The 13808-nt window shown below is 41.6% G+C and overlaps 1 protein-coding gene across 1 annotated transcript; it reads right to left on the reverse strand.

Moving 5' to 3' along the window:
- Positions 1-5587: 5587 nt before the first annotated feature.
- CHGB (chromogranin B (secretogranin 1)) lies at positions 5588-12075 on the reverse strand (the record flags this gene model as incomplete). The annotated part of the gene is made up of 4 exons (XM_009878603.1): positions 5588-6031; positions 7189-8954; positions 10580-10673; positions 12032-12075. Coding segments are annotated over 4 exons (1988 nt in total), but the record flags the coding sequence as incomplete, so codon positions are not given.
- Between the last annotated feature and the right edge of the window lie 1733 nt (positions 12076-13808).

The raw sequence follows: 13808 nt of genomic DNA on the forward strand, positions 1-13808 counted from the left end.
ATGCCGGGGAGCAAACCATTCTCTGAAAATACGCTGGTTTTGAACTGACTGAAACTGTTTAAGCTCATGCATTTGTTTTACCTCAGAACAGTGGGAAAATACTCTGAAAAATTCTCATGCTTCACTGCAACAATTTCAAATGGAAATACCTTATTTTCTTCTTCCAGAGCATTTCATATAAATATTTGACGAAATATTTGTAGCACACTGACAGATTTAATAGTTGTGCTGCTTTAGTGGCTAAAGTGAGGGGCAGTCTAATGTCACGTAAGGGAGATGTGGTGACTTAAAAACACAGTGTCTTTAAATAGCATGTCTCGTGGAACTAACGTAACAAGAAGTTTCCAGGATGGGAACTGAAAAATGAGAGCGGGGGAAAACATCTCTGCAGTGAAAAATGTCAGTTCTACCTTTATTTGAACAAGATGTTTGTAAATGTGGAGTACCCTCTCAACTGTGAAGAAGCAAAAGCTTAAGAATGTCTGATCTCTGAGCAACTCACCACCTCGGAAGAGGTTCCTGCATTTGACTGACTTGGTCCTTGCCCACAGCCCTCTGGACTAGTTCTGAACACTTTAATGAGACTGTCCTGCATCCCAAACCTTGACATGATAAATTTGCTGGAAATGGCAGTAAGGCAGTAGCCTGTATTCTTAGGTATTTCTGTAACTGGTTTCTGCTATGCAGATGCTTTGCCCTTTAAAAGATACACTTTCCAAGTAGCTCTTTGTTGTAGTGGCTGGGGAGAAAAAAAAAAATCTTATACTGTAAGCTTAAATGACACAATTTGGTATGCACAAATAGAGTGACTTTTTACAGATGTTTGGGGTTTTGTTTGTGTTTTTTGGCGTTTTTTTTTTTAAAGGTCTTACCAGATCGAAGCCATCCAAAACTGACAATGAGCGGAGGTGGAGGGTACCTTCTATCGGGTATAACTGTTGTCCTGGATAAGGGCAAATCCGATTCCAGTAATTCAGAAGCACTGAAGATGGAAGAGCCTGTATGTAAAAGATGCAAAGTTCAAGATGTTCACTGTTAACATTTGAAGAATTGACTTTTCTTTAGATCTCGGGAGTTTTGCCGTTAGTAAAATAACAATAATAGTTTCTGTGCTCTTGACAGCACAGAAATTGCACCTGTCATATACTTGCCAGCAAAAAGCAGCAGAACTGCATGATAGGGAGGCTTGTCTCACTCTTTACCAGTTTATATGACCAGAACCAGAAGAAAAAGACTTGGAAGCAAACACCACACTCAAAACACAATTAACTTCAAAAGAAAAAAAAAAAAAGATGGAGAGAAAATAAAACATCAGTGAAGGCATTCAATTTGTTGCCGGCAGTGGTTATGATGAAGTAGTTTTTTAAAAGGTTTCAGTCTGAATCAACACATCTAACTTAGCTTGCCCCTTTCTCAGAAGAGCAGCAGGGTAAAACATTGTACAGTCATCTGCTCCCCCTTTGGAGACAGAACCCAGCTGTGTTAAGTAATTTAAGGAAAGAGAATAAACAGCAAAAATCATACACCTTTCTTTCCAAAGGAACAGTAAAAAGACAATCCTAATACCAGAACTTTACAGCATGACCCCATGTTTTCCTGGAATAAACACAGAAGAGAAAGTGCGTGCTTGTAAATTAAAATGCCAGATATTGAAATGTCTCATGGTATTGCCTGTTGTCCTCCTGAAAGTTGTTACATGATTTTAAGATACAACTATTTTGAGAACCACTATATGTGTGTGTATATATATATTTATTCTGTTTTATCTTTCATGATGTGTAGCTTTTTTATTTTTTTAACTTTGCATTTGCCTTTTCAATTAAACTGCAGGATGGTTTTCCTAATGAGGTTTCTTTCCTGTTTCTTTTCCCTCTTTGTGGAAGTAAAAATGTACAGCAGAGGCTTTAGGAGAATAGCCTTGCTGGTTGCACCCCATGGAGCTCACAGTGGGAAGCTTTAGGCCCATATGGGAGCTCGTAGATCCAGCAGGACTTGGCTTCTATTCCTGAACGTGCTCATCAAGGGGGAAACCTGGAGCCATGGGATAAAGTAATCAGACTTCATAAAGCCGTACATTTCTGTGTATTGGTAACAGTAATGCTCCTTTAGGACATGATTAGCTCAAAACGAAACAGGTTATATTTTGCATAAAGAAGCAGTTAAAGATTTCTCTTACGTGAACAGGTACAACATAGCTTCAGGTTTTTGTCTACCTCTGTTTTATCTTTTCCTACACTTCCCTTTTTTTTTTTTCCTATTTTTTATGGAAAGCTTTTCTTCTCTTATGTGAAAAGTCCATAAATGGACAGGTTGTAGATTTCATCATCTCCTCTATATTGCACTGACCATGTCGATCCGAAAAATGCACTTTGCCTCCCTTACCTTTTCTGTTACAGTGTAATTGTTGCAAATCACACATAAGTAAATTGAAATGTGAGATGTCATTTTTTAGTATTTAAAAAAAAAAAGAAGAACCTGTATTTCTCGACTACTTTCTAGAGTTAGTGGGGCAAAGGAGGAGAGAGAGAAGAGTTTTCTTTTACTTTATGTCTACATGTGCAGGTCTACATGTGAAGGTAAATGATTTTGAAAGCAGCGAACACCCAGTATGTGATGAAATTCGGAGACAATCTAGCTCGTAGCAGTCGATAGGTGCCTGGGAACTAAGGAACGGCAAGAAAATTACTGAATCAGTGCAAGCCAGGACATTAATAACAAACAAATTATCTTTTGCTTCATTTTTCTTACCTGAAAAACAGGCTTAGGTACTTCTGTTACTTCCATTGGGCAGACAGGTACACAACTGTCACTTAGAGCCCTACAAAGGTGTTAAAACTTACACAGTGAGTCACGTGAGTTGCTTAACCTATGTCTTACATCCTACTTCTTAATCATACGTAATGTTCTAAAAATAACCTGGGGGAAAATCTGCTTTATTTGCATAATAAAAGGATCAGTTTTGAGAAATTACTTTGGATCAAAACCAAACTGTCTTCATTTCACCAGCAGTAACACTAGCCAAATCCAAATTCTAAATTCCCCATACTTATACCAATGAAAAATAGTAAGAAAGCAAGAATTCTTTAAGGAGTGAAGCGTTGTTGAAATGCAAGTTATGACTGTCTGAAACTCTAGGGAGCCTTTATCTTTTTACAAGTAACACATTAGGGAAAGTACAGGAAAAAAAAAAAAAGAGACTGCATCCCACAAGATCTTACCGTAAGCTGAAAAGAAATGATGTAATGAAAGGCATCTCTTAAAAAAAAAAAAAAGGGGGGGGATTTGAGGAAAATGAAGGCAATGCTTGCGTACCTGCATTTGGTCTCCATAAAGCATAGCTCAGGAACCTGGTAATCATGAGAGCCTCAAGGCAGGCTATCCAAAGATTTCTGTCTCTAGAAGTATAAACCAGCAAAGTGGCGTGATTTCATTTTGGTCACTGACATGTACGTAAGGAATAGGGAAAGGCAGTGGATATTAAACCAGAGGTGGATTCCTTAAGGCAGGATTGACATTCAGGCCGAGTTCTGCAGGAGCCACACTGTGAAGAACCGAGGGGCTTGGTTCAGCCGGGCAGTCTGAAAAGCCGGGTTCCAGCACGCAGGCTGCGTGAAGGGCTGTCGCTGGAGAGCGCGTTACGTCACGGCACAAGCGCTCATCAGCCCTGTCTCCACAGTGGTTACAGTCACCGTAGCACAACTGTGCTGAGGTAAAAGTACTGCGGCACTTCACATCACTTGCTCTTATTCCCATCTTCAGTCACGGAGCAGAACGTACAACTGCCCTCACTGGAAATCTGATGAAAATAGCAGATTAGGAGAAATACGTAGTTACCAAGCTTTCCATTCCGGTGTTCATCTCATGTGCATCACATTTATCATTAGCAAGGGGTGCATGAGCCAGAAGAGAGACAACACTTTTTCAGAAGACAAAAACCCCCACCATTTCTGCTTCATTTAATACACCAATACTTGTTCTAAATTGTACGACCAAGTTTCAATGCCAGAAGCACGCAGTTTGCATTTAAATAATGCAAATTGATGTAAATTGTATTGGAGAGCTGTTAAAAAAAAAAGAACAGGCAATGCAAATGTGTAGCTAAAAATGGAACACACAGGAGCAGTCACAACAGAGCCTTGCCTCTCAGTGCCGGTGGCATCAGCCCCACAGAGCAACACAAGGAAAACAAAGATGACAAAAGAACTGTCAAAAAGGTCTTGGAAACCAGTGAATGATATCTGAAGTCTTTAAAGAGATACTTTTTTTTTTTTTTAAGAAAACATTGATGATTCATGAATGCATAATTCCATAAGCTTAGTTTTTTTAAAAAACAAACAATAAGTTGTTATTGCAGTTGCAAGCTTGAACAATTCAGAAAGTTTGATGACAAATAAAAGAACTGTCAAAAAGGTCTTGGAACCCACTGAATGATATCTGAAGTCTTTAAAGAGATACTTTTTTTTTTTTTAAGAAAACATTGATGATTCATGAATGCATAATTGCATAAGCTTAGTTTTTTTAAAAAACAAACAATAAGTTGTTATTGCAGTTGCAAGCTTGAACAATTCAGAAAGTTTGCTGTACTACAACTAAAGCTATTTGCTTCTAGGTATTTATATACTCTCAGACATGCTTTCTCTCATACCAGCTGAGGGGAAAAAGAACCATGCTATAATACTTACTGTACAGTATTGTAAATTTTAGAAGGGAGACTCAGAATTTGGAGACAGCAAACAACAGTATTTCTGCAGCTGGGACACTTTCTAACTTTCCTTAGTGTTGCGAGAAAAGTGTGGTGAAACCACAGTCCTACCAAAGTCAAAATTCCGTCAACTTTGAGCCAGGATTCAATCTTCACGTAGCTTAACCAAACCAGACAAAACCCTTCGAGTGGTGTTACCAAAATCCCAAGGCATAGACGTGCTCACACAGTTCAAGGATCAGTAGTGCACGGAGTATTTCCCGTTCATATTGCCTTACAGTTACCTGAGAGAGTGTGTGGTTTAATGAGCAGGTGGATTGAACGAGCTACATGGACATGACAGCTACTGCAGTTACTGACAGTGTGACTCAGCTGAATTGTTTGTGAGGCACCGCTCCTGTGCAGGGTGTTATACCGGCAACCGAAGACACTGTCACAGCAGTGTCTGTAAAAAAATATATTCGGATAAGTTACAATTAAATTGAACTGCAGACGCTTCAAATAATTGAAACTAATTATGGGATCTTCTCTTTTAATGCTTCCTGGTGTTGCAAGATTACCAAATGGCTCCTCATCCTCCACTTCCTCATCTAAGAAGGCAGCGCACTGTTTATTACACCGAGCCCATCCTGCCCCCAGGTCACCGGCTGCCGAGAAAGGCAGAAAGAACATGGTAGCACAGCATGGTAGGTGATTAATTTAATGGGACTACTTACTCTGAATTAAGTGGCAAAACCAATCCACTGTATAATGCATTGATTCTGAAGCACCCCGTTTCCAAATTACCAAGCATCCATTTGGTGTTGCAACCTCTTTGCTCCTTTAATGACCAATTTCCAGAACTAAGTAACTCACAGGACATTTCCGAGTCTTTGAAGTTACTTTGAAATAACCAAAACAGTCATATAAGCAAGGAGAAAGTTTGGTCCAAGATCAATAATTTTTATTATTTCAAACTCAAATATATTTCTGAAGAACACCAACACAATTATTTTCATAAGCATATTAAAAATATTTGCCTTGCATGAAGAGTTGTGATACTAAAATTCATGCCATTTAGATCTCAATAGCATAATAGCAAATTAAAGACATTTTCAGCTGTATAAATCACTACACTACAGAGGACAGTAACTAGTATTTCCTGGGTTTAGGGCAAACAACAATCCGGTGGCAGTGAATTTACCACAAACTACAGGTATTGTGAGTAGAGCTACCCCAGCTTTGAAATGCCAAAGCCGATCACCTTCAGCCTCTCCTGTTGTCATTAAACTTCTCAGCTATTTTCTGCAGCTCCAAATCCATAGCGGCCAGATTTTCCAGTTCATTTTCCTGTGAAAACATAAACAGCATTTTACATATCAAATAATGCTGGAAAGTGGTTTTGTTCCATGAAAATGAGGCATAAAGACCATTTCAGAGGCAGGCATCTGCTCCTTACTGGTCCCTGAGCAGGCTGCTGTGGGCAGGGTTAGCAGCACCACAGTACAAACTTTGGAGATTTGTGCCATCTCCTGCTTTTAACCAAATTAGGGAGGGGGAAAGTATCAAAAGACTCATTGTGAGGGTTGCCTCTAACTACAGCTTGATCCTTTTAACTTTAAAGCACCATCATCTAGTAGTGACCTCCTGCAGCCACTGCTGCCACCCCCTGCAGCGTGCAGTCACTTCTGCCCAGGTGACCGTCCCTACAGCATAGATGACAATGGTTCAGGCTTATGACACACAGCAAGAACAGTGTGCAGCGAGAGGACACCTCCACAGTACCAGATGCTAGGGGGAAAAAAACCACACTTACGCAGTCAATTCTTGTTTACTATGACGACTTAACACTTTAACCGTTCCATATATTCATATTAAACCTTCACTGCTCCCAGCCCAGCTCTGTGCAATAGGTAACAGTTCCATACAGGAGAAGCATCTAGCTGATGTATGTAGACATTTTTAGTCCTAGACACCAAAGCAGAACAGGAAGTCCAACAAGTAAAGGATTCCCATACAGGGGAAGCACACAGCATGAATCGGGCTTACACGTGCAAGCCATGTTCTGCTCTGTAGTTACAGGTGAATTTCCCTCCAGAGGTCCAACTTATTTTTCAGCTGTACATTTTAAACAACCCAACAGACCAAGTGGTGCTTACTAATTACCTCTCTGCTCCTGATGCAATGGGCATCCTTGTTTTATTAGTCTGTAAGACCCTAGAGGGAGAGGTAGGGCCCAAAAATGAAGAAAATCTTTCTCTACCTAATCTTGCAGCAGATAGAAGCTGGTGAGGATACACATTGTCTTTATTTTACAAACTGTGCCCTCGGTTATTTCCACTGAATCTTTACAGAGACAGCAGATTTTTAATCCACTGAAGATCTGGCACTCATTGTGATTTAATTTTTTTCCATGCACAGTTTACCAGCTGCCTGGGAAACATATTATGAATATGCTTGTAAAGTCAGCTTCCCCCACCTTTGCAGAGAAACACCTGTATACATACCTCCTCTTCTGTCAGAGGCCTCTGACTCAGACTTCTTCTGTCATTCCTCATTACGTGGCTCTTTTTTAGGTCTTTTCCAGAACTGTACAACTCTGGGAATTCAGCTGACTTCCTCCTGTAATTCAGAAGTTGTACAAGTTGATCCATCTTGTTGTATTGCCTCTTCATATCGTATCTGTTCATTTGGCCAAGATTCCTCTTCTCGGTGCGCCCATGGTTCAGAGCACTTACGATCTGGTTTTTGTTCCACCAGTCATAGTCATTATATTCAGGGAAAAGACTCTCCTCATTTGGGGTGGGCCTGCTGTCCTCTTTGCCCTCCAGAACCTGCTCTCCTGTGCTGTCCCTTTTCTCAAAATGCTGTCTTTTCTGCCACAGCAGTGGGTAGAAGGGCCTGTAGGATGCCGTGGTTCTCTTACTCTCTGCAGGGAGATGGCTTCTGTATTCTTGTCTCTCAGCATATCTTCCCTCCTCCATATTCTCCTCTTCATTTTCCATCTGATCACTTCTGCTACGCTTCATTTCTATTTCGTCCTCCTCACTGTTGCCAGGGTGGCGCTGCTGTTCTACACTTTCCTCAGTGCTGTAGGGTTTTCTGGCCTGTTTTCTGCGCTCTCGAACATATGCTTTCTGTGACTCGTCATCTTCATTGTCCCACAAGTGGTATGTCCCTCCAGCACGATGTTGCTTCTCCTTGCTGCTACCACTGAGATGATACCTGTCCAGCTCTTCCTCACTTTCATCTCCAAGATGTGTCCTTCCCTCAGAATGGTGTCTCTTCAACTCATGGGATCCATCATGGTGTCTCTTCTCCCCATGCCATTTCTCATTACTTTCCTCACTGTGGTGATGCCCGTTGTTTTCCTCTTCACTGCTCTCTTCACTCTGCTGCCACCTTTCTCTGTACTCCTCAATTCCCTGGTCTGCATGCCTCCTCTCCAGCTCCTCAGACCCATGCCTCCCATGATAACCACTCTTCTCCTCACGCTGCTGTTCAGATGCTTCATGCTGTTTCTGACGGTGGTTCCTTCTGTCCCAGAGATGGGCCTCCTCTGTGTTTGATTCCTCAGCTACTTCCTCTTTCGGACCATCACGGCCGCCGTTCTCTTCAGAGAAGTCACCCATTCTATGCTTCCCATGATGATGTTTGGGTTTATTGGGTTGCTTTTCCCCCTCTGCTTCTTCACTTTCATCAGATTCTTCAGGCTCTTGCTGATGGGAGAAATCACGTTCCTTAGATTCATGATGGTATTTTTGACTTATTTCTTCCTCCATCTCTCCCTTTTCACCTTCACGAATTCTTTTGAAAGGGCTCTGTATTCCCTCCTCCGAGTGCCAGTGGCCCACAGGGCGCTGATCACTCCCATCAGGGAATTGCTCTGTGCTCATACCTCCAGAATAGGACTTCTTTTTGAGAACAGCATTCTCTACCTCTTTGTCACGATGCTTACTCTCTTTGCTGTCTTCTTTACTGTGGTAGCTCTTCTCCTCTCTTCCAATTTCCTGATAGTCTTTCTGTTCTCCCATATGAAGTCTCTCTTCTTGAATAGGTGTGTGGTGTCCATCCTCCTCTTCCTTGCTTTTGCCTTCCTCTTGAGCAAGTTTCTCCTCATCACTTCCTTTCATGTACTCTTTAGATTCCTCTTCTGCCTGACTTTGTTCTTTCTCCACACTCCCAGTACGGTGATTTTCAGTCTCTGCTGGGTCTTTCAAATGCCTCGCTTCAAGTTGTTTGTTTTCACTTCTGTCTTTATCATTTCTACCACCTACAATAACATAAGCAGTATAATGAAGTAATCCAGCTTTCCACTGAAGCATAACTTCACTTTAAATAGATAACTGGCTTCCCAAAGTAGCAAGAAGATTTAAACAGAATTATTTTCTTTAGTTCTGATTTTAAAATTATTAATTTTCTAATATTTTGTATGTTTGCCTGGGAAAGCATTAACTAATATTAATTTAATTAGGCATTTTAAAAGGCCCACTGAAACTTCCAAAATTTTTCCTCTTTGGCTTTTTTCTTTGTTTGCGATCCCATTTTTAGCATGGAATTAAATTAACTTTCATTTCCATTAAAAAAAATAAAATAAAAATCAATGGGACCTGGAGTTGTGTTCAGTTCTCTGAATGTCAGGACTTATCCATCACATACACTTACTTGCAGAAAAGACAACCATCCATTTCAAGCTATTTGAAAATATCTGGGGCTTTTAGCAAATTTTAGAAGTTCCAAATTTACTGGGGGAGGGAAGCTACTTTGTAATAGTTAGGTTTAATCAAATCACGCTGCTTCCATAATTTTCAAAATGCTGAATGAAAGTCTGACTCTAACCACAATGGTAACAGTACATTTCCATGAAGATATTTCTGCTTCACCTTGGGCCTGCATAACATCAGAAATAGACCACAAATCCTAGAAGTTTCCAGATAACAGCTGTACAGATTTTAAAACCAGCTCATGATTTCTCATTAACTGATATTCTTGTTAAATGGCAAAAATGTCCTTACTCTCTCTATTTTTTTTAATTATTTTTCAAAACAGGGCAAATATGAAGTTTTTATTCTCAAGCTAACAATGCCATTAAAAAAAAAAATCTTGATGCCTGACGCCATTTCTAGAAATACGGGGCTGGGTTAGGTACAAATACATGTAATCCCATAAGCACGCTCTTCTGATGGCCGTGCTGGGGCCGTGCGTTATTCCCTCTATAAACAGGCAGGAGACAGATGGGTTTCATTATTGCTTCTTTGCTGGCAGGTAAGTTCAAGAGCCTTTTATCTTTCTGTAATCAACTATAATTGGCCAGAAAAGGAAGATGTGCATTGTGCAGGGTGGCACAGCATCAAACTTAACACACTTCACTGCCGACAGCGAAGCAGGCTCACACCTTGACGTCAAGGCAGCCAAGTCCCGTGCTGCAGGCACGAGCTCACCTGAAACCAGCACTCCCACAGGGAGCCTTCAGCACTCTCCTCTCCCGAGCTGGGCATGAATTCAGTTGCCGCCACGAGGCGCAGGAGTCTTGCTTGTTTAAGTGGTAGTTATCTAAAGCCAGTTCCTACCCTCTGGGATGCCTGCAGCACACGGTTCAAACCCAGTAACATCTGTTGACCTCTCAAGCTATCTAAAGAGCTTGCCTAGTCCTCTCAGACTCTCTGGGTGGCTTAAGTAGAGAGCCACACCTGCCAGCCAAGAATCCCTGAAAATTACCAAGGTGAGGCTGTTGGCTCTTTGAGCAAGACAGACTAAACAGAAGGAAATCTGAATTTTGACCCTGAAATTCGGAGGCACCAGTTTCACATGAGCTGAAATAACAGTTCACCAGCAACAACACAAGACAGACTCCATCTGCTGAATTCCTTTCACAAGTTCAGATAATGTTGTACTTACTCTTCTTCAAGATTTCTTTGCATTCAGGATTAATTGGTGGTGCATTTGGCCTAGATAGAACGTTGGACAAAACCTCCACTATGCACCGTGTTACCTAGAAAGGAAATAGGAGAAAAAATTCTCACAGCAAAAATGGAAATCCTACTTACAAGCCAGTTAGTTAGGCTTGGAGTTCAGGCTATTATCTGTGAGTTTTGAGTAATCCCCAGTTCTACCACAACTTCCTGTGCATTCAGGCAACAAGTGCTTTGCTCCTCACTCCCATACCAGCAAGAGGATAGTCGTTAGCTCTTTTTATCTCTCCTTTTGTTTGCATAGGTAGCTTTTTGAAATATTAAGTACCCTATTCAGTACAAAGGAGAGTCAAACAACATGCGTGGGAACAGCACCCTATGAAAAAAGACAACTAGCACAACACACATTCAAAAGATTAGGATCATCCTGTAGGATCCATCCAAAGGAGGATGCTACAAAGGTATTATCAGAAGTATTGCTTGGATTGCCAATAAACCAAAGATGCCTTTATATCCTCTGTAAGGGACACGCGCCACACTTTTTCATGTGTGTGTGTGTGCTTACTGCCAGCCCTGCTCTCGGTGCTTAACATTCAACTGGATAGTCTTCTGAAAGCAGAGGAAACTGGTTGATTTAGGCAAGTCACACAACCTCCTCCAATCTTAAGCACTGCCAAAGTAGCTCTTCTGTACAAACTGATGCAAAACTACTTTCAAGTGTTAAAGTTGGTGGTCGTGAGCATGGGAGTCTCACACTGACAATCTGGGTGGGTGGATGGGAGGAGACAACAAAACACTTAGAGCCGTTTTTCTTTTAACTGGCTTTACTTATCACCAGGTGTTTACTAATCTAAACGATCACACTATAAACATACTTTCACGCTATGAAAGGAAGGCTTGATGTCAGGTTACGGGTGCCAAGAGCAGCTAACAGCATTTATTTAATCAAACAGGTTAGAATCCCTTTCCAAAGCAGGAGATGGGAGGATTGCATTAGCAAGTCCATTACATAGTTTGTAACTGTAGATATTTCATCTTCCTTCAAAGTTGCCATCTCACTTTTTGCAATCTAATAACAGGTACTATCAAATAATACTTCAGATCATTTTTTCAGGCAGCTGTACAACAGAGAGTTTCAAAAATACCACACAGATGCAAGAAGCCAACTTCCATTTTCACCAAATGCACCAAAGTGCATGCAGACATCTTCTAACAGCTAAAAGGACTCTAAGTTACACATCACTGATGATCTCTCAAGAGTTTACCTTTAGGGAAAAAAAACCATTACCCTGAGAACTTTCAGCCATCAAAAAAAAAAAACAAAACAGCTGTCAAAAACCCACAAGACTGGTTTTTGTATGTTTCCTTTTTAAAGACAAAACATGGTGAGCACGTGACTGGTATTTTCTAAAATTTGCTTTGACATACAGCTACTCACCATTTCTTCAGTATGGTCTTTTTCCACCTGAATTGTGCTGACACCTACAAGAAAACAAATTATCACAGACTTATTAAACCTAGCAACAAGCATCACTGACAGAAATCCTCAGTCAAATTGGTCTCACGAGATGCCTTGAGTTTTGAGTTGCCAGGCCAGTAAACTAGACACATTTCACACTACATCTTTGCTTATTCAGGATGTAAAAGCCACGTCAAGTTGCAGCCTAGCATGAAAGAGGCATGCTGACATTTCTAGCACAAAAATATATACATAGAAAAAAAAAAAAAGCAGCAATGCCTAAATCCCAAGACTGGAGCTTTACTGCAAGTCAGATCTTCATGTATTTTTACCTGTTTGGTGGTAAAAAAAAAAACAGGAAACAAGCAAGGGCTGTTAGCACCCCAAGAACCTTTTGGCTTCTGCAAGGAGCTCTGGGTACCCTGCCAACCCTCCCAGCAGGGCACCCACCCACCAGGCTTGTGGACACAGCAGATGGTACAACTGCCGGGTTTCACAGCAGAAACAAAGTGAAAACACACAATGAGGTGGAAATCCTTCCCCTGCCCATACAGAAAACCAGACCACAGACCCACAAAGCAAAGTCCTGGAGTGGCTTTCCCTTCCAAACGAAACCTGCCTGGCAACTACAATCCGATTATTTGATTTTTGCAGAAGTGCTGAAAGTTGATGCAGATCACAAAAAAGGCAGGGCAAATTCACACAGCTTTTGCTTGTTTGGTGAGCCCCTTCTGAAATCCCTAAATGGCTTTTTCATTAATGCTGATGACTCAGTGCAGTGTCACATTGCTTACCTAAATGTCAGCAAAAACCTTTCCTAGGAAAGATCACAGAAACTTTGGCATATTGATTTGCAGAAGGAGCACTAGAAAGTTCCTGAATCGCTGCCCTCATTCCCAGCCCCGAACTCTTTTGTTCATTGATTCTAGATGATATTTGAAAGCAATATAGCCAGAAAGGATGTAGAAAAGGTACCCGACCCATTTGATGGCATAAACAGAAAAAAATATTTCATTACAATCATTTAAGTTGGAAAAGATCGTTAAGATAATTGAATCCAACCATTAAACCATCAATGCCAGGTCCACGACTAAACCATGTCCCTAAGCACCTCATCTTCTGAATACCTCCAGGGATGGTGACTCAACCACTTCCCTGGGCAGCCTGTTCCAGTGCTTGATAACCCTTTTGGTGCAGAAATTCTTCATAACATTCAATCTAAACCTTCCCTGGCACTAACTGAGGTCATTTCCCCTTGCCCTATCACTTATTACATGGGAGAAGAAACCAGCCCCCGTCTCTCTACACCCTCCTGTCAGGCAGGTACAGAGAGGGATAAGGTCTCCCCTCAGCCTCCTTTTCTCCAGGCTAAACAGCCCCAGTTCCCTCAGCTGCTCCTGCCAAGACATGTGCTCTGGACCTGAGAAGTCAGTCTGGTGAGCTGCTCTGGGCAGGGGTCTCTCCTCCCACCTTCCACCCTCCCTTCGCATTGCAAAGGAGGAACTCGAAGGCAGGCAGCTTCCTTACAGAGTGTCTGTGCAAGTCCCAGAAGCCTTTCCTACATCGAGACACCCAATACACCTGAAGCTGAACCACTCAAGCCAGAACGACAGTGATTCTTTCACGAAACAGCGCAGGATGCATTAAAACGCCTGTAAATCCCAGCGACCGCCTCATCCTGTCGGGTTCACCCTTCATGTCACAGGGTGGCTCCGGGATTTAACGTTGTTACAGCTGCCGTGCTCCCCGCGCCAGG

The sequence above is a fragment of the Apaloderma vittatum genome, unplaced genomic scaffold (assembly GCF_000703405.1).
Source record: "Apaloderma vittatum isolate BGI_N311 unplaced genomic scaffold, ASM70340v1 scaffold22611, whole genome shotgun sequence".
NCBI classification, from domain to species: Eukaryota; Metazoa; Chordata; class Aves; order Trogoniformes; family Trogonidae; genus Apaloderma; species Apaloderma vittatum.